Source organism: Momordica charantia, assembly GCF_013281855.1.
Source record: "Momordica charantia cultivar OHB3-1 chromosome 9 unlocalized genomic scaffold, Mcharantia_2.0 BLBB01000009.1, whole genome shotgun sequence".
Taxonomy (NCBI): domain Eukaryota; kingdom Viridiplantae; phylum Streptophyta; class Magnoliopsida; order Cucurbitales; family Cucurbitaceae; genus Momordica; species Momordica charantia.
The window spans coordinates 24,885,748-24,906,666 of NW_028275167.1; the positions used below are offsets into that span (position 1 = coordinate 24,885,748).

At 35.8% G+C, this 20,919-nt stretch overlaps 3 protein-coding genes across 5 annotated transcripts in view; 2 read left to right on the forward strand and 1 right to left on the reverse strand.

The window, feature by feature from the left end:
- The first annotated feature begins 920 nt into the window (after nucleotides 1-920).
- LOC148209248 (uncharacterized) lies at nucleotides 921-2,112 on the forward strand. Its single transcript, XM_088117736.1, has one exon. The coding sequence runs from the start codon at nucleotides 1,141-1,143 to the stop codon at nucleotides 2,023-2,025; it is 885 nt and encodes a 294-aa protein (XP_087973862.1). The 5' UTR covers nucleotides 921-1,140; the 3' UTR covers nucleotides 2,026-2,112.
- A 949-nt stretch (nucleotides 2,113-3,061) lies between these two features.
- PP2C5 (phosphatase 2C5) lies at nucleotides 3,062-5,003 on the reverse strand. Its single transcript, XM_022291061.2, has 4 exons — nucleotides 4,490-5,003; nucleotides 4,020-4,358; nucleotides 3,747-3,926; nucleotides 3,062-3,637 (listed from the first exon to the last, which is right to left on the reverse strand). The coding sequence occupies exons 1-4, from the start codon at nucleotides 4,898-4,900 to the stop codon at nucleotides 3,476-3,478; spliced, it is 1,092 nt and encodes a 363-aa protein (XP_022146753.1). The 5' UTR covers nucleotides 4,901-5,003; the 3' UTR covers nucleotides 3,062-3,475.
- A 6,421-nt stretch (nucleotides 5,004-11,424) lies between these two features.
- Nucleotides 11,425-20,919, forward strand: part of EMB2771 (E3 ubiquitin ligase) — a 54,456-nt gene continuing 44,961 nt past the window's right edge. The window contains exons 1-12 of one of the 3 annotated variants that reach the window (XM_022291067.2): nucleotides 11,425-11,826; nucleotides 12,031-12,094; nucleotides 12,891-12,975; nucleotides 13,681-13,961; nucleotides 15,242-15,347; nucleotides 15,436-15,596; nucleotides 15,778-15,965; nucleotides 16,052-16,121; nucleotides 16,455-16,622; nucleotides 16,726-17,216; nucleotides 17,879-18,338; nucleotides 18,786-19,124. In XM_022291067.2, coding sequence (XP_022146759.1) covers nucleotides 11,600-11,826; nucleotides 12,031-12,094; nucleotides 12,891-12,975; nucleotides 13,681-13,961; nucleotides 15,242-15,347; nucleotides 15,436-15,596; nucleotides 15,778-15,965; nucleotides 16,052-16,121; nucleotides 16,455-16,622; nucleotides 16,726-17,216; nucleotides 17,879-18,338; nucleotides 18,786-19,124 — 2,640 coding nt within the window. In that variant the 5' untranslated portion in view covers nucleotides 11,425-11,599. Of the gene's footprint in view, nucleotides 11,827-12,030; nucleotides 12,095-12,890; nucleotides 12,976-13,680; nucleotides 13,962-15,241; nucleotides 15,348-15,435; nucleotides 15,597-15,777; nucleotides 15,966-16,051; nucleotides 16,122-16,454; nucleotides 16,623-16,725; nucleotides 17,217-17,878; nucleotides 18,339-18,785; nucleotides 19,125-20,919 lie in introns of those variants that run through there. The other 2 variants (XM_088117513.1, XM_022291068.2) reach the window with 2 other exon arrangements.

Here is a 20,919-nt window from a genome sequence, read left to right on the forward strand (position 1 = left end):
CACTGTAAACAGTGTGCCGTTACGGTGACACCGCTAACTCAGCATTTGTCAGTTTCCACGTAACGGACAGCCGTTACTCCCGCCGTTACTTCCCCCCCGGCCCTCATCCAAATCACTCTTCCCACCTACTGCCCCCCTCCCCTCCACCTCATTTTTCCCTTCTTTTCTTTTTTTTTTCATTTTAGTCCACTAATTTCCATATTTATTTCATTTTAGTCCCTAAACTTTTTAATCCTATTCTATTTTTCAACTTTTTCAAATTTAAAATTTCATAATGTCTAATTTTTTAAAACATAACTATTTTTAGAGAGTAATTTTTCTTTTTAACCTAACAGATTTTTGACTAACCAAGTAGTTATTACGATTCCTTTATGGACTCCGATGCATATCTTTGATATATTTTTTTTGTTTTTAAGTTTAAGAAGTACAAAGATAATTTAGCTGGTGGAGGAAGTAATTACCATTTGGTAAAGTAGTGGACGTGGTTTCGATGTTTCATTTCGCGAAAAATGTGGTGGATGACTATCTCATAGAAAGTGGAGTAATATTACTTCTAACTAGTTTGGAACTCTAGTTAAAAGTGATATTTTATTGGTTTAAGTGGTATCTTTTTCTATAAAAGAAAAGAATGCGAGTTTGACCAATTGAGTTATGCCGTGACTCTAAATTACATATACTAACCTGATAAAATAGAATTTGAATTCTCATCCCTTGAAATAACATTATTGTACTAAAAGAAATATATAATTATTTTTTTTAACAAAAATTAAAGATTAAAGTAGATTTTAAAAGTTTAAAACTAAAATGGATAATTAGAAAGTTGTCGGAGCGAAGTGGAAAATTTTAAAACGTATAGGGGCATAAATGAAAATGAATAGAGAAATAAAAACGAAAGCAACAAACAAACAAACGCGCTTTGTTGTTACAAGTCCAAGTAGTGACAAAGTCGTTATTTCAAGTAGCGGTTTTACGGTTCATGCCCAACAACCCTCTTTCGAACGGTTAGAGAAACCCCCAAAAATTTATTTCTCTCTCTCTTTCCTTTTTAATAAACCAAAAAACCTTCAATTCAAACCCCAACTCTCAGATGATTCTTCGATTCCCCAAATTTTTCTATTTATTTTCTTTCAATCGATAGCCATGGTGATGATCGGAATCGCCCTCCCCGATCGGAACACGAGCAATAATCACAATCGAGTTAAAGGATCGTGGAGCCCTCAGGAGGACGCTACGTTGGTCAAATTGGTGGAGGAGCACGGACCTAGAAATTGGTCTTTGATTAGCACTGGAATTCCCGGCCGATCTGGAAAATCCTGCCGTCTGCGGTGGTGCAATCAGCTCAGTCCGGCGGTTCAGCACCGGCCGTTCACGCCGGCGGAGGACGATGTCATAGTTCAGGCGCATGGCGTCCACGGGAACAAATGGTCCACCATTGCTCGTCTCTTGCCTGGCCGGACCGACAATGCGATTAAGAATCACTGGAACTCCACGCTGAGGCGCCGCCGCGACGCCGACTTGTCGTCCGATTATTCCAACGCGTTCTTGAAGCGGCCGATTTACGACGTCTCCAGATCCTCGTCGTCGGATGATTCGGAAGCCTCGCTGAAACGCAAGTGCTTTGGATCGGCGGCGGAGAAAGGCGGCGGCGGTGCGACGGCGGGAGTTGTGGCTGGAGGTGGAGGACCTGAGACGTCGCTGACGCTGTCGCTGCCGGGGGAGGTCGTGGTGTCGCCGGTGGCGTATTTGAAGGTGAAGGAGGAGGCGACGGTGGAGAGCGAGGAGAAAGACGGGAGGCGACACGTGGCGGCGGCGGTGGCGGCGGAGGAGGAGGAGGAGGAGGAGGAAGAGAAACGGAAAAGGGAGGTGGATGAGACTTGTTTGGCAACGATCATGCAGAGGATGATTGCTCAGGAGGTTAGGAATTACATAGACAGTTTGCGGGCCCACGGTGGGCTTGGGCCTGGGCTTGGGATGGGGCCTGGGCCTGGGATGGATCCCGCAGTCCAAGAGACTCCCCTAGATTAAATTTCTTCTTAGCTATCATCAATCTTTGGTTGACTTCCTGGGATCAGATTAAAATAACATTTGAAAAAAAAAAAAAAGAGTTTTTAAGTTTTCTTATGATTTCAGACTTTAGTGTTTGGTTTGATAGAAAATGAGGAGCCATGGACTAGTTGGGCAGTTAGATTTTCGTTGAGATGGGTTTGGTTTTAAAATGTTTAAATATATATATATTTTTTTTAATTTTCCTAGTGAAAAACATAGGGTACAAAATCAAGCACTTAATTTAGGGTAGAAGTTATATGTATGTGGAACTGTTTGTTTATTTCTAATACTTATTTCCTGTTATGAGAGTTTCGTTTAGAAATTAATCTTGTTCTATCATTTGCAAATATTTCTTGAATAAAAAACAAAAAACAAAAATTTTATCAAACACGATAATATGAAACATTAGCTTGAATTGAACCGATTAGTAGAAATTAGCACGCAAAAATCTTATTAATTAGCTCAAATATTGCTTTTTAGCAAAATAATTGAATTGAAAACAGTACTCAGCTCCTATATTAAAGAAAATGACATCTTGCAGTTTTTATATTTGTGAAGTGAAGATATAGTAGTGCATGTAGACTGGCACAATATCAGTATAACAAATCAAAGCATATTAATTTTAGAGAGAATTATGGGGTTTGACTTAGTTGTCGTTTTAATTCCTAATTAAAAGAAAATAGCAATTAGCCATTTACTGCAAACTAATAGCATTACGTCTATCGGGAATTGGGATAGATGTATATCAGTTATCACAGTCAATGAGATGTATTTATATAAAATAATAATAATAAAATATTGTTCTTGTTTTATGTCGTTCTCTTCTTTCTGTTAGCAGCCAAAATTCAAAAGAAGGAAAATACGGATTGGGAATTTGGGATCATAAACAGTTTTCAATATTTTCATCTAACAATTATTATAGTATAGGCAGCGATGCGATAATAATTTTTCTTTTGATTGGACGTTTGGTGGTGCGATCCATCATGCATGGAAGAGAAAAGGAGAAGAAGAAAATGGCTCTTGCACAAACGTCAACATATCACGTTGGAACAACGGAAGAATTCCAAGTTATTTTAACTCACTTTTGAATTGAGTTTATTTTCATTTTGTTTAAAAAAAAAAAAAGATGAGAAAGATGGACTGACGAGTCATTAATACAATTACACAAATTAGGAGAGAGAGGAAGGGTAAGAAGTTGGAAAAATGAGGCCATATTCTGATTCTTGGGCCACTTGGTTTGAAGTTTGAAAATGGAATCAGAACGAATTAATGATGGAAGATGTCAAACCTCAGTTGCCAAACCAGACCATACAGCAGCTTCAGTTGCAGAAGAAGCATTTGAAAAAACTGTCAATTAATTAATATTCTGGCTACGCTATGGCTCTGGCTATGGCGTAGGGCTAGGGGTTAATTACGATGATCGGATAGTTCAGATAAAGGATGGTAATTTGATGATCATGACGCTCGTATCGTCGATTGAGCCTCTCGATGTGGACAAGGCGGCGAGTTCTTTACACGCCGAGAATAGTTTCGGCTTCTCCGCCCCTACGCACAGCGGCTGCACTATATCTACCGCTTCCTGATTCGTAACCTGGAAAATTGAAGAAATTAATTTCAGTTTTTTTCATAATCTTAAAATTTGTGTAGATATTTTGTGTTGAGAGCTGTACGAGTAATGGCTTAGTTAATTAATTGGTTACCTTGTCCCAAAGACCATCAGAAGCAAGAATCAAGAAATCGCAATCATCCTCAATCTTCACCACTCTCGTTTCCGGCTCCGATATCACCCACTGTTTCAAATGTCCATCTCCGATCGCTCGCGACACTGCTAGTGTTCCTTGAACTCTCCACGCTCCACGGCAACAATCTACATAACCACCCTGTGAACGACATATATTCAAATTAAGAACAATATGATCTTCAAATCAATCGCCAAATTGATTCGATTATCGATGAACAGGTGCTGGCCTTACCGAATTTTCGATCCGATTTCTCTCGTCTTCTCTGGACGGGCGGTGATCGGACGTTAGGGCTTCTGCTTTTCCCCTTCTGCTCAACACGGCGCGACAATCGCCTACGTTGGAGACTGCGAGATTTCCGTTCCGGATCAATGCGGCGACGCAGCAGGCGCCGCCGCTGACGCCTTCCTCTGATACTTCTCGATCGGTCGTCGAATAGCCGTCCTTGATTGCTTCCTCGAGTTCCGATTCTGTTCTTCTCGCTACTTCATCGATCACGTTCTTGCTCATTCTTTTCGCGGCGATTTCTGCCACTTTTGCTCCGCCGTGCCCGTCGAAAACTCCGAAGAAAGCCTGTTACGGAAAAAAAAATGAACAATAAGAAACTACAGATCTACAGATATGATTTAATCTTACGAGTTGCGTTAATTCTGAAATCAAACGGAACGAAGCCGCGCGCAGATTGAGATCTAATATCCAAGTACCTGTCGAGAATCTCCACGAATTCCAACGCTGGCCGAGAATCGATCCTCCATAGCGCTGCGTCTCCTTCCTCTCTTGCAATAAACCGAATATCCCTCCCCTTCCTCCTCCATCGCCTCGACTTTCTCCGACTCAAATCCAAATCCAAAACTAACGGCCGCGGACGAAATCACCGGCACGGCAATCCTTGCCGGCCTCTTCCTCTTCAGAACCGTATCAACAGCCAACGGCAACACAGATGGCTGACACGGCGGCGGCGGAGACGACGGAGAAACATGAATCTTCCTCGGGCTCGACACCGATCTAGGAGAAGAAGAAGAACGAGAACAGTTGAGCGATGACTTATTGTATAGCAGTGAAACCATCTCTGGCGACGAAAACAATGGAGTCTTCGGCACTGCGACTTCGCACATATTGATTTGGATTTTTTCAATTTTGAAATTGGTTATTTGCTTATGCGTGCTGCCCTTTTTTCTCTGGTTTCTGTCTGTGAAGAAGATGAATGCAATAGAATGGAAGGGGAAGGGAAGGAGGTGGGCTATTTATATACGGGGATGGAGAGAGTCACGTCTTAGTCGTGTTTGGATTTCTTTAACTGCACTTTCTCGAAGAAGGGAATATTATACTTTTGGGTTGACTCCGCTACTAATAAAAGTCAATTTTTGGGTTTTTTTTTTCTTTTTTTTCTTTCCAATTTTTGAAATGGTTCGATCCTCTGCCACGTGGATTAATGGCTAAATTGAATCATTCGGCTTCACGCTCTTACCGGGTCCGTGCGGCCAACAACTCTCTCGATTCTTCTTATTATTCTTCTTCCTTCTTTTTTTATTTTCTTCTCTTTTTTTTCAATATATATATATTAATAATAATTTTATCTTGTTCTAGGGAGGTTTGACTCGCGATCTTTTCAAGGAACTTTTAAAATCATTCGAGAGGCATAAAATAAATAATATGATAGCTCAAATCCAATTCTAAATTAAATGTAATATAAAATATTTATGTTATATTTTAAAAGTTTTGAAAAGTTGTAACATTTTAAAAAACATAAAATTTCTACTTTTTTCGATTAGTATTCAAGTAATAAAAACTATTGTATAAAAAATATTTCCTTCCACTAAAATAACAAAATAAAATAATGTATTTATTGATTAGATAGTTGAATACTAATGATAAAGACAGGTTTCAAGTAGTACATACTTGAAAATTTGTCTATATAACATATTCATGTGACTTAACTAATAACACCAGGTTGAGCGTAGTACGAAATGTGACTTAATTGAAAAATAAATCACATAAAAATAAAAATGATTTTTTTAAAAGATTAAAGCACAAAACTGACAATTATCTGGAATATTAGGGACTTCACATGCTTATTTAAATTTTAAATGTACCGGTCAACGTAAAACAAGTTTTTATTCATCTATTTTATTTATTTACTAGTAAGAAACACGTGCGTTGCACGTAGAATCTTGTAGTTCTAAATTAAAGTAAAATAAATAGTGTTTTTTAAGTTTATAATATTATCATTTTAAAGAAAGAAAGTGATTATATATAAATATAAATTTAATGTATGATATTGTTGTAATAAAAGAAGATGATGAAAGATTAGCATGAAAAGTAAGTACAAATTTGAAGTGTAAAAAAGATGAAAAAACACCAACGTGCAAGTTTTTTTTTTTAATGAATGAACGTTCTTAATTTACCTCTAATTTTCTTGATTATAAATTATTATCTTACATTTTATTTTTGTTAAATTGTGTGACGTTAAATCATTGAGTTTGTTCATTCTAGAATGAAAAAGAAAGGTAAGAGTGAGAGAAAGAGTAAACCCTAAAAGGTCCAACCTGATGATATTGAGAGGGATAAAACTTGTTTGTTTACCCTAACCTTGTAAAGATAATTACAACATTTGACATATATAAATCAAAAGCATCAGTTTAAAAAATAAATAAATAAAAATCAAACTCATAAGCATTCTTATTATCTAAATTATGAGAATAATCGAATTTTACTTTATCTCGATTTCATCGACCACTATCTCGATACATCGTACTTTAGAATTTCTTTCAATCTGAACAATGATAAATTTGAGGAAGGTGAACCGATGTCATCAACTCAGCTTTAATTTGGTTTCTCTTCACTATCAATTCTCCTCTCGATCACCCATATGTGCATTGTTGTTGTCGTTGCTAAAGCAAGAGAGTAATTTTCATACATTCACACCACTTGGAAAATTTTCCACTTTGTTCCATCCACCACCTCTTGATTATTGGTTGACATGAGAAAGAGAGAACACATATTTATATATGGATTGGAAGGGGATTAGGAAGATGAAAGGATTGGGAGAGAGTATGTGATAATTGGAAGGGGATTAGGAAGATGAAAGGATTGGGGGAGGGTATGTGGTAGATGAAAGAAGTTAAAAACAAATCAATGAGAAAGATAAAGTTAATAAAAGAATAATTAAGAGAGATAATATTAGTAAGAGAAAATAGAGGGATGAGATCGTGATGGAAAAGAAGAGATAAATTGAGAGAGAAAAAGTTTGTATTTAAATGACACAATTGCCATCAAAAGAGAAGTGAAGAGAGTTATAATGAGAGTTCAAAAATGGTATATAGAAGTTTTTCCTCATTCCACCTTTTGTATATACTATAGATTATATTATATTATAATTTACAAATCCCATGCAATTGCACTGATGCAACACGCGCTGGTGCACGTGAGTGCTGCTGTAATTTCCCTCTTCTATGTATAGGATTAATTAAATTAAAATTCAATGGTCAAAAACACATCTTAAATTGCTGGCTCTTGGCTGTTTGACTGGGTCTTATATTCGTCCCCTCCTGCTCTGGACCTTTCCTTTTTGGTGGTTCGTGGCAAGTTTTGATTGCTCCACGTGTTGGTCAGAGATTTTTATAAAGATACGGCCTTTTCCAGTTTCCAGTGAGCCGCAATTTTTTATTATTATTGCGTGGTTTCGGACCGGCGCTGGTCGTCGCCGTCGGTGGGCGGTGGAATATGCCAATTGCCAAAATTCTCCTCTCTTCTCTTCTCTTCTCTTCTCACACTACTTTTATTATTTATTATTTATTATTTTATTTTATTTTTTTGCTGTGTAAAGTCAAAATATGGCTGCATCACCATAATCTCGTGGAGGAGTGGCAGTTGGTTGAATTTTTACTTTCTTTTTTCCTTGGCTTTCGGACTCTTTCAATATTTGCATGTGAGTTTTGAATCTTCTGTTATGCTGTTGACGTGACGTATTAGCTTGGTCAAAAAATAATTAATAAAAAAAGTGTTTAAATTTGTTTTTAAACAGTCTCATATTTATTTAAAGCCTAATTAATTAACAGTGTGGGAATGCAATTTTGAAGTGGTCTTGAAAGATTAAAAATATGTTTTTTTTAAACGAGGCAAAATTAAAGCACAATACATGACTCTTGCTGTTTCGATATATGTGTGTCGAAGTGAGGAATGACCTATGACTTCATAAGAAGAACTTAGTTCAATTTCGACATGGGAATGATTTCAATTGGCAAGAGATGTAACATTCAGTACAATATTATTTCGTTGTGTGATATTTGAATTGTCGACTGAAAAACAGTTGAATGATATATACAAATACTTCACTCTAATAGAAGGCAGGTTCCGCATTTTCAAAAGTATGTAATATATTTATTTAAACTAATCTTGGGCTTAATCATAACTTAAGTTTCAGAATGTACGGCGGTGAGCATCGCGACAATGTTAAATTATGTTTGCATGTACTAATGGGGCCGTACCAAATAGCTTGCTAACTTATGTGTACTAATATGTTAACTTTTAAGTATGTGTACTGATATATTAACTTTTATATGTATGTCTATTTTAATTATTGTGTAAAAATATACTACTAGTTTTTAATATTGAACATGGCAGGACTCGATTATTAATTAATGTATTAATAACTTGAACTAAATATTAAAATATTTGAATATTTAATCATATTTATAATGTGTATTTTAAAAATATTTGAATTTTAAATTAAACGCATTGTCGTTAAACATAAAATAGTACATCGACAACATTATAATTTGCAAAACATATTCAACTCAACCATATTAATTTTAGGTGAGGCAATATACTACGAAAGGATGCTTCAAAACGATTGATAAATTTCGTAGGAATTAACAATTATTATACAATTAATGTATTAGAGAGACTATAAAGTCGTGTTTCAAATAATAAGAGTGCGTTTGAGAGTGATTGTATAATCAATGATTTAAGAAAAAAAATATTTAAGTAAAATTTATTTTTCAAAATCATCATACCAATGATAATTTTTTAATTTGCCAAACATAGTTTACAAGACAATTATATTATGTTAGTCACATCCAATACTTTTTTTTTTCAAAAAACAGTGAGCAGACAATAAATTAGTAGACGTTGAAACAATATGATCAATAATTTTACACAATTGGGTGCACAACAAACAAATTAGGAATGCATGAATTAAGTTTCTAAAAAACTAGTTGGATCAACCAAAGTCGAGCAAACCAGTCAGTCGATCGATGAAGTCAAAAAGACAATAAAACTCGAACAATGTATTAATTTAAAAAAATGTTACATCATGCCACACAACTCTCGTTTGAGAATAAATACTTAAATATGTAAGCAATCATCACAAACTTTGATAGCTTCTTATTTTTTGAAAAATATGAAAACATATCCCTTTTCTCGTACTTGTTAGAATTTTAATGATGATCAATAATGCTGTTGAGTCAGCACCTAAAAACTAGCTACATACATCTTTTAAAAGAAGAAATTTAGTAAAGAAGAAACTTATACTAAATGAAATAAAATAAATATGTATTTATCATTACTTTTTTAATTCTCCTAATAAGAATCACGAAGCAGTTTTTGATTGGTGTCATCTCAATATAAATATGCAATATATGTCATTTTTTGTAAAATTTTAAACGTAATTCTGGATTTAAAAATACATACTTATTTTGTGATATATAATCTTGTAATTTCCTTAAAAAATATATATACACCTAGAAATCTCTCTCTCCTCCCTTCCACCATCATAAACCCACACACCGAGACCGACCAAAATTGAAGTGTAATAAATAACAATGTGAAAGAAAAATGACACAAATAAATAGGGAAGATAAATGGTGAATTGAAATAATGATTTGTTAATTAGTAAGAGAGAATGTACCTTTGAAAAAAAAAATGATTTTTTTTTGCTTAAAAAGATGTTGGCCTCTATATATATGTATGTATAAATGATGTATGAACACATTTTTCACATATAGGAAAATTTTCCCATAATTTTCAGTTCACATCATAAAATTAAAAGCTGAATATGCAAGATAATTATCTATATTCTGTTAGTCAAATTTCAATTTAATCTTTTGCAAATTATGAATTTTACATTGAGTGTATTAAAAATTTCAATTGTCACTGAAAAAAATTGTTAACGATAATTAAGTTGATAAATTATTAAACTACTGTTTCATTAATATAGTTGGGGACATTAAATTGTTGTTTGAAAGTTTTTTTGACACATGAAACTAAGACTCACCAGTAACAAAATTCATTTGTTTTCTAGCTAAATGGTGCGTGTCCAAATATGTTAACAAAATAATAATTTAATATTACTTTAGCTTGGTTAACAAATTTAGTTTTTTGCTAACATAACTTATCTGGTTAAAGCATACATCATTGATCAAAAGAGTGAAAGTTTGAATCATTGCCACCACCGACATGTGGTTGATAATAAAAAAAGAAAAAATATTTAATGGTTTTTTTATGGTAAATACCTAATTAATTGAGAATTTTTAATACATTAAGGGAAAATTTTAGAATATTAAATATTAATAACTAAATTGAGAAAAATCATAAATGTTGATGCCAATTTCCAGGCTAGTACCACATAGGTGCCACATACGTCTTCATCTTCGAGCTCAACGTACATGCTCACATAAATCTAGTATTGGTGGGTGCTTGCCGAATACACTTTGACGTGCCTAAAGTTAGAATGTAAGATGAGAGTAAGTAGAATAAAGAAGTAGAAATCTCAGTGAGAGTGAGAGTATGTGTGCCAATTTCTCCTAAGAAATAGTGTCTGAGTTTTCGGGTTAACTGACCTCATTAGTCCTCTTCCTTTCATATATATGGACAGAGAGGGAGATGGCAACCGACCAATAGGGGTGTGTAAGGACCCATCTCGACATTATGCATCCTTATCCTGCCATTTCAAATTGGTGCGGCAACGTATGAGGTACGATTACGATATTGTGTAATACATTTCATTTAGTGAATTTATTAGCACCTCAACCGCTTGGGGGTGTTCATAAGGTATACTCGACCCTCCCGTTTTTATGTGCTTGGCCCACCATTTCTGCAGGTCGATTGGGGTTCTAAGCAACACTCCATCATCTCCCCTCGACTATAAAGATTACTTAACCTTTACGTATATTTAGCCTAAAATTAATATCTACCTTTACAAAAATGTACAATAATGTTATACATTCATTGAATTAAAAATAATAAAAAAATTAAATATACCTTTTAAAGTTCATTTTTATCATTTATAAAGTTCTTATTTAATCTTCCTATTTTAAGATAAGGTTACTTAATTTTTTTAATACAGTATATGAGGATGAGATCCTAACTTACAAACTTTGGTGGAAAGTTATAGTCCAAATATAAAGAGGAAGAAGGAAGAAAAAAATATAGATTAAATAAATAAACAATTAAATATTAAGAATTAAAATATATATTAAAAAAGGAAGAAAATAAACTTGGTATCCGAGTAGAGACCGGGACAGGATCATAACCGGATCAGCATTCATCTTATCGGCGCATCCAAACACCGAATTCTAGGGTTTTAGCCATTCAAAAAACCCGACGAATCACTATGCCGCACCGCTCCTGCTTCGCTTGAACAACGGAAAAAAAAAGAGGGAAAAATGAAAACAATATAAATATATATATTTCTGAAGCATATAAATATTTATTAATAAGGAAAAAAGAGAAGAAAATCAGAAAAAGAGCGCGGGAGACGAAGACGGCACTCCACTCCCACGGCCATTGTTGCTCTCAACGAAGCTCCACAAAAAATGTCGCCGGGCGTTCGCCAACTGACGGTGCTCGGCAACTTCAAGCCATTTGGTCTGATCGCCGAAGCTCTTGATGGAAAGCCCGCCGACAGTGTTCCCCAAGACTACGATTACTTCCTGTTCGATCCCGAGATCGCTAGGGAGCGCGATGAAACTGACGGTAACATTGCATCGTGCCTCGCCACCAGCAATCAAAGTGATCACGAGCTGTTTATTAGAGGAAACCGGTAAATTTTACTTCAATTCCCTGCTCAGTTCCTTGTGGACACATTGCAGTAGAAATGTAGGATGCTGAATTTGGTCGTGATAACCTAATTCAGTTAATGAATGCCATTAATTAAGTGGAGTTTCTTTCTTTTGTGGAAAGGAATTTTGTTTTAGTAGCTTTTTGTCTAAATCATTTTTTGTTGTTGTTGTTTTTATGGGTGCAGCATCATTTGGTCTACTGGTGCGCGAGTGTTTAAGAGATTTACCTTACCATCTCCAGTTATCAAGGTAGTACTTTTTCTGAGAAACTCTATAACTTTGTGTACATTTTAATTCAAATTACGATAGTTGTGTTGTTTTAAATTCGACCATTTTGCATGCTCGATGAATGTTCTTTTTTTTTTTTTTACTTCTCTGTTTCCTCCCTACAGTTGAAATCTAGTACGAGATTTTCTTTAGGGGCATTGGTTTTGTTCCTTCTCGAATTTATTCTTCTTGCATGCTCCATCATATTTTATTACTCTCCATTTCCTTTCCTGAACATGCAATTTTGTACGGGACCAGATTTTCAGTTTTGGGGTGTTGAGTTTCTTCCCTCTCTCTTCCACTTCGCATTTCTCACTCTCCTGCTTACTGTGTGGGGGTCAGTTCTTATGAGTTCATGGCTCAAAGACGAGGGACTGTACATTTACGGTCATACTTTGAGCGAACAGGTTTAGCATTTTTTCTTAAACATATTTCTCAGTTGTAGGAGATGACGAGATTCTCACCTGTTTTCTTCTGATGTAAATATACTCAGCATGGTAGTGAAGCAATAATCTATGCAAGTCAAATTTCCTGATCATGTGTGCTCCTCAATATGTATTATCTGCTCGTCTCTAAACTGATATCATTAATTTGAATATATTCACGCTTTAGTATTTTGGTCCAGAGTGTTGGTTTTTCTGTTTTCTGAAACTTATAACAAGTCCTTCCTTTTGTTCTTATTCCTCTTTAATCTGAAGATAAACATGGCTGTCTGATTTACTACCTCTTAAACCTGCTTAATTTTCTTTATATCACTTTTTTTGGCCCAAAATATTAGGTTTGCTGGTGTCGTTTGGGGGATATGACTGAAGCTCTTCTTTGTGTCCTACAAACTGCTTCTTTAACAATCTACAACACATCAGGTGCAAAGACCAAGAGGCATCCAAAGATGATATATGAATATTGTTTTAGTTTTTGATGTATCCTTGAGCGTTTCTTCTTTTATGTTATATAAAGAAAAGAAAAAATATATTTGCACATGTGTGTATTGATTATAAGCGTCTATATCTTTGTTGCATATTCTGCCATCATAAGATAATGTTGGGATGAGGAATTCAAGAACGATGAAGAATTTAGGATGCATGAATATTCTACTTGATGTTTCAGTGTACTTGAGGTGCTCTTTGTGTTTGTGTGTGATGGCCTTTTCAGGTTCAACCAAAGTTCTTGTTTCTTGTCCATTTTGTCTTTTTCTCTCTTAAGATCCAAGTCAATTTACCGATCCTTTCTTTCATGAAAGTTTCTTTTTTTCTGTTTTTAAAAAAATTATAGGGTCCATCAATAATATCTCATGAGAACTGATGGGTTTTTATACTTATAATGCTGCTGATGTAGCAAGCATGGAGTTAAATTCTCGAATAAAACATTTCTAATATTGCATGTCTTCTAGAAGAAAAAAGTTCCCACCTATTCTATTCTATATGGTAGTTATTCCCTATATAATAAGAGATGCAACAGTCTACGTGGGCTGGTTGTTACTTTTGAATTGATTTGTTTTCTTCAGTGTTTGAAGTTAATAGGTGAATGTTTCGTGCCAATGAAATTGAGATGGTATTTTTCTTCAACAGGTGAAGTTGTAACGATTCCTATTTCTCGTACGGTCACATCAATATGGTCGTTTCCATTTGGTTTGTTGATGGAACAGGCGGTTGAGGCAAATTCACCTGTTCATGTTCCATTTTCCTCAAGCCCATTAGTTGGCATACGTGATATAGCTCGTCCTAGAAGAGAGTCTGGGCATAGTTCGCAAAACAGTGCCAGTTTTCCTTGTACATTTGATCATATTTGCAAAGGTGAAAGTTTTATATCGACACATCTGATCCTGAAGGATCCTTTAGAATCACCACAGGTCTCTTACAATAGCTATCCTCTTTTACCTATAATATATTCTATATTGTTAGGGTTATTTTCTCTCATTTAGTGAATTTTATGTTATACTTTTGCTATTTTATAAATTCGTCCATAATAGCTATCCTCTTTTCAAGATTTGAAGTTACTTGTATGTTACAACAACTTATGCTTTTGTAATTCTGTTTGGTTTGGGGTTTATCTTTCCCCATCTTTTGTGATTTCATCTCATCAATGAATTGCTTATTCTAAAAGAAAAAAACTTATGCTTGAAGGGGATTCATGGGTTTTCTATTTCTTCTCTCATTTATTATTATTATTATTTGATAAGAAACAAGGTAACACTTATATATTTCTGTCTTTTATCCAAAAAAAGAAACAAGGCAACACTTCCATTCAAAAAACCACCAAGGTGAGGAAACAATCTTAAGGACCAAGGGACAAGATGTCCCTCCTCCAGCCTCTTACTGGAACACCCAACCACACCTTATTTGTTAATAATTTATTGTAGGGACCTTAGTGCATTGAGGGGTATTAGAATGTTACTCGCTAGTCTTCTAATAAATTTAGTGGATTGAGGAGGACACGTAGTATGAATGAATTATTATTATTATTTTTGGATAAGAAGCAAAAACTTGTAGTAGGCATGATGAAATTCAATTTTTTGATGGAAGACTTGGATCATTTGAAAATTGGGTTGCATTAATACAGCAGATAAGATTGCCCCAATGTTACTCTATGTATCGTGTTTTGTGTATGAAGGCTGGGAGAACCAACCAACATTTTCTTTCACCATTCATATAGCAGGAAATGTTGTGTATGTGTTCGCTCCTCATTGGTGTTTGAGAAATGTGCGAAGGACAATACCTTAGAGTTACTTTATGGTGTAAGTTCAAAAGTAAAGCAGTGTGGATTGATGCCATTAAAGCAGTCATGTGGGTGCTTTGGTAGGAAAGTAACCAAAGAATTTTAAAAGAAAGTTTTGGAGTGGGAGGAAAGGATAGATACTGCTAAATTTCAAGCTTCTTCTTAGTGTGCCTTGCCTAGTAAATTTTGTTAGTCTCCTATCGTAACATTCTAGTTGGTTTATTTATTTATTTATTTTTGTGTAAGCTTTCAACGTAAGTGCTTTTGGCATATATGTTCCTACAGTAGGTTACACTTGTTGAGTGGTTTTTTGCGAACTCCTAAAGGAAGACAACTTTCTAAATATCATTGTAGAGTTGTTTCCTATTTCACAAAAAAAAAAAGTTTCATAATAGATTTTATTGAATATTGCAGCCAACTTATATCGAGGAAAGAGGAAAATCGAACATCATGAAGGAATTTGATGAAAGAACAATTTGGACAAGTGATCAGATTCCTCTGATGGCATCTTACAATAGAGGTTTATTAATCATGGCTTATTCCTTCCGTATTATATACATCCCTGCACATACCACTCACGTTGATAATTGTTTTTATCTTATGTGTAGGAAAAATGCATCATTCTGTGTGGGTTGCTCATTACATGAATTCTAACCATATGATGGAAAATATCAGTTCATCAGATGCAGTCCCTGATGGCGTATTGCCAAGATATTTATCTTTCCAAAGAATATGGCAGGGGAAGGGTGCCCAGACTGCTGCTTGTAAGGTGCTAGTTTACTTAGTACATTCTCTACTTAGTTACGTGAAGACATATTTTACACAATGGTCTCCATATATTATAATTATATTTGATCTACAGTGTCTGACCTTTATGTGTATATACTACATTATTATAATTTTGTTATCCCTTCTTGCCTTGATTTTTTTTTGTGAAAATTTTTAACTAGGTATTTTTAGCAACCGATGATGACACGTCTCCTATTATATGTTTTCTTCATAAAGAACAAAAGAAATTATTATGTATAAGGCTCCAGAGTGCTGAAATAAACAATGAGATTCTCTTTGATGTTAAACCTGACATGAGTTGGAGCATATCTGCAGTTGCAGCTGCATCTGTGCGTGTAACGCGGCCAAGGTATTGCTCTTTTTTGTTTATTTTCGTGAGACAATTTGTATTACCACTATTTGGAGATAAGCTTCTGCATTTGTTTTCTCTTCCAGAGTTAAGGTGGGCCTTCTGCCCTATTCAGACATCATTGCTTTGGCAGCAGATAGCACTCTTTTCCTTTATGTAAGTTCAAGTCTTGCTTATGGTACTTCCTGTACCTTCACTCCTATGGGAGTTTGTATCTTTGAATTCATTTTCATTTATGAATGAAAAGTTCGTATCTTGTTAAAAAAAAAGTCTTGCTTATGGTACTGAACAATTGGGACTCCCACCCACCAACCCCCCCCCCCCCCCCCCCCCCCCCCCCCCCCCCCAGCCGGGCCGTGAGCGCGGTGGGAACGGGCTCATTCTATTTTCTTTTTGTATGATTTTTAGGGTTTTTTTCCCTTCTTTCTTTCTGGTTAAAGTTTGCATTTAAGTGAAGTTCATAATCAAATACAATTTGACAACGTACAGTCAGGGAAGCAATGCTTGTGCCGATACATGCTACCTCCTGTGTGTAAAGGACCATTAACACACATTGCAGACCTTCCTGATGCAGCATCTGGTTCCCATGACTGCAAAATAATTGGTTTGACTGACGCTGTTGAGGAGCGCCTCAACATAATAACAAACAACGGTCAGGTAGGCTGTTATGTCTTCTACAGTTCATATTGTTATCATTTTCCTTTCCCATTTCTTAGGGATCTTCGTGGCTTTAGCAAGTCTATTCTCTTTTGTCGTGCAGATGTTTAGGTGTTCGTTACGCAGAAGTCCTTTGTCTTTGTTGGTCACTGATTGCATTACAGCATTGGCTGAGGGGCTTCCGACTTCCCTTTATAATCATTTTTTTGGTCTTCTTTGGGAGGATGGAGAATCTTCCAGTTCAACAGGGGTTAACTCTATCATAACCACAGAATGGGACTCCTTTTGTAGTGTTATTATGCAAATATGTAAAAAGTATACTGGTCTCCAGAAGGATCTTTCGAATTTGAAGCCAGGCACATCATGGGAGTTTCTTGTGAGCAGCAAGTTTCACAAGAGCTTCGGTGAACGTAATTTTATTGATGGTACATGGTTTGGAACGTCAAGTGATACATACAGATCAAAGCCTTCTTACATAACTCAAGACACCGCTCAGAGTTCAGAAAAATCATTTTACTCTCAGTTATTGGCAGAGAGTCTCGATTGTTTGCATGCAGTGTATGAGAATTTGAAACTGGAGAAGCTTCGTAAACGGTAATGTTTTTTTTTGTTGTTGTTGTGGTGAATGTTGCTTCTATATTTCATTCTTTTTACTCCTTTTCTCGTCAGGCTAGTTGTGCTTCTCTTAAATTGTTGCTTTAATATTTGAATAACCTACTATCCAGTTAATGAGAGGGAGTCACTCCAGCAAAGCTTTGTTCATACATTATGCTGCATGACTGGCAGCTTCTAGTTTAAAAATTATAATCTTGACAAAGCATGGGATCTTTCGTGCTTTTTAGTTGGGAACTAGTAATAACCTCAAATCAAGTTTTTTTATCAACCACAATGGGTTGGCCTAATAGTTAGTTGGGCTAGTAAAATAAGGGGCTTGGAATGAGTTCAAACCTTGACAATCAAATTCTATGAGTTTCTTTGGAGACAATGTTCTAGGATTGGACGATTGTCCCGTGAAATTTGTTGATGTGTGTTTGGTTTACACACTCATGGATATAAAGAAAAAATTAAACTCTGTTAATAACTCTCTGAATGGACTGGATTTTTTCTTCATGCCTAGAATGCTGATTGTCTTCTTTATATGCACGTAAAGAAATTATTTTTCCTGCATCTATAACCTTTACATGCATGATTCATAATTTTTTTTTTCATTTTTTTGCATTTATTCTACTTTATTCGTAACTAATTATTTTTTCTAGGGATTTGGAACTTCTGTCAGCATTGTTATGTGATATGTCATGGTTTCTCGGTCAGCAAAGCTATTTGGATCATTATATTCGTGATTTCCCTTGCCTTGCTAAACAAGTTGGAGTGTGCATAACCTCAAGTTCTTGGAAAAAACCTCCTAGTTTATTCAGATGGCTGGAGAATTGTCTGCTACATGGTCATTATTCTGCTAAGTTAATTGATCTACCACCTCTAATTCTTAACGAAGAAAGTTGTGTGGTAAGCTGGGCAAGGAGAATAGTCTCCTTCTATAGTTTGCTTGCTGGTTCCAAGCCGACAGGAAAAAAACTCTCTACGGGTGTTTACTGTAATATTGCAACTGGATCACATAGTACAAATGAGGAGCTCGTAGTTTTAGCAATGGTTGGGGAGGCATTTGGGCAGCAGCAGCTCGACCTACTGCCTTCTGGTGTATCTCTTCCCTTGAGACACGTAAGTTACATAATAGGATTATGACGGTTACAGGAAGTTTTTAATGTTATGCAATTTCTTTATTTAAGATGTTCTTCCTGCCACCGACTGGAAATTGATGCATTTATTGCTTTGGTTTGGTGTTACTATGAGTTCATAATGTATGAATGGAAAATGGTGTGTGTAGTCCTGTTAATGGAATTTCAATATTTTTGTGCCATATATGCATGCATTTATTCTAGGTAACAAATAAAATATAAATTTCTTGCATTATTTTTTTTTTAAATGTTTTATACAGAATGTAGTGTAGTGTAAACTCTATATTCTCTTATGTTTTTTTTTGAAACAATTATTACGAACAATGTTTTCTTTGAAGATATGGAGTTTTATCCAAATTGGTTTCTTTGTTGTCTTCAATTGCAACCACAATTGTACACCATCTGAATGATTTGCTTCTAAACTTCACAGGCATTAGATAAGTGCCGGGAATCTCCCCCAAATGACTGGCCTGCAGCAGCATATGCACTCCTTGGGCGGGAAGATTTGGCCATGTCCAGTTTGGCATATTCTTGCAAACCCAAGGAATTTGAAACACAAACAAATATGAATTTAATTTCTATGTCTACTCCATACATGCTGCATCTGCATCCTGTAACAATTCCTTCAGCAGTTTGTGATACAATGGGATCAGACGCTGGCAAGATTGAGGATGCAGATTCAATTGATGGATCTACAACAGATGGTATGGAACATATTTTTAACTCTAGCACACAGTTGCAATATGGTCGGGACCTAAGGTTAAACGAGGTATGTGTTTTAGTAGATGCTGGATGCATTATTTTAATTTTCTTTTCCTTACTAGAAAATGTTATAAAAAGGAGGGGAGGGAGATGAGGCGTTCCCCAGGGCAAGAGGTTATATAGAAGCTTCCCTGTTGGTTTAATAGAAAAGTAGAGTAATTATTAAATTTTTTTATTTAATGAGGTCCAAAAGGATGCAATAAATCTTACTAAATTCCATAAATCTGTCCACTTCGTGCATTTTTCTTTGAAGTTCATTTATTCATTTCCAACAACAAATAAGAAAGAAGTGCTTTGTAAGCATTAAGCCACAGAATGAGAGATTGGGTCCGAACTAGCACTACCAAAAGCCATCAATAATATTTATTGGAGAAATTCAATCTACCACCTTTGGACTTTATTCCAGCTCCTGTTTGTGTGTACACAATGTGGAAAAAAGATGGTTGGCATCCCACTTACTTTTTCTGCATTGATGTATGCATCTCATAAAAAAAAAAAAGAATTAGCATAGGGCATCGTGAGAGATTTGTACGAAGGTTTCTCTGTTGTATTTCATTAGTTATTAGCACTTAGCAGTGTTGAAGCCCACACAGATTTTAATTCTCTCTTCCACATTCAGCATGCCACTTCTTCATTTACAATATGTGAGGACTGATGTAGTCATTAGTACTTTTAATTAGCCTTTAGTCATAATCTAGCCGTTGGGTATTTTTTAAGATATTTAGTTAGGTTGGTTATCTATAAAAACCAATCCTTTTTTTATTTCAAGGATCATTCAACAATCAATAAGAATTCCTCTATTGGTATTACGCCATATTGGTATCAGAGACCTAAATCAAATGTAGGACCTGATGGCGGGAAGAACACGGTGGCTTTCGGCAAAGGACCTGGGGTGGATCCTTCGACTACACAAGTGTTATCCTCAAAGTCAACCACCAACCGCTTGATGTTCATGGAAGATTCTTTGGGAGGTACGAGCAAATGTTCACAGTATTCATGAAATTTTGGAGAATTTAGGACGACAACTAGAGCTGATTTCAGTTGAACAAGAACGTCTTTGACTGGATTTGGGAAACAGGGTTAATATAGATCAAGGCAATCAGCGTCGGAATCAACCAAGAATTTGATCGCGTACATCGGAAAGAGCTGAAATTGTGGAAGACCGCGGACGAAGACACCAAGATCTACAATTACGTGTTCAAGATTCAGATTCGTTAGAAGATGACGACAATTTTCTTCGAGCAAACCCACGCTTTGATCGTGAAGAATATCATAACAGGTTGATCGTGAAGAATATCATAACAGGGGTGGCGTCTGCACGGATTTCCAAATGAAAATAGATCTTCATCCTTTCAATGGCAAGATGGATGTTGAAAATTTTTTCGACTATACCAACACGCCGAAGGCCAAGAAAGTTCGTATGGTCGCTTTTAAGCTTTAGTCCGGCGCATCTGCCTGGTGGGATCAACTAGAAATCAACCGCCGACGGCTGGGTAAGCGACCTATTCGTAGCTGGCCGTGGATGCTCCGCCTTATGCTTGAGCGATTGTTGCCGATCAACTTTGAACAACTACTTTACCAACAGTACCAGAGATGTCGTTAGGGAGCAAAATCAATCGCTGATTACACTTTTGAATTTCATCGACTTGGCGCTCGAACGAACTTAGCCGAGACAGAAGATTACAAGTTGCTCGGTTTATTGATGCCCTTCGCGAAGATATCCAGGATTAAATGGATATACAACCCATTGGTCTCCTTATTGATGCTATCACCATGGCTACTAAGATAGATGAAAAGATTGA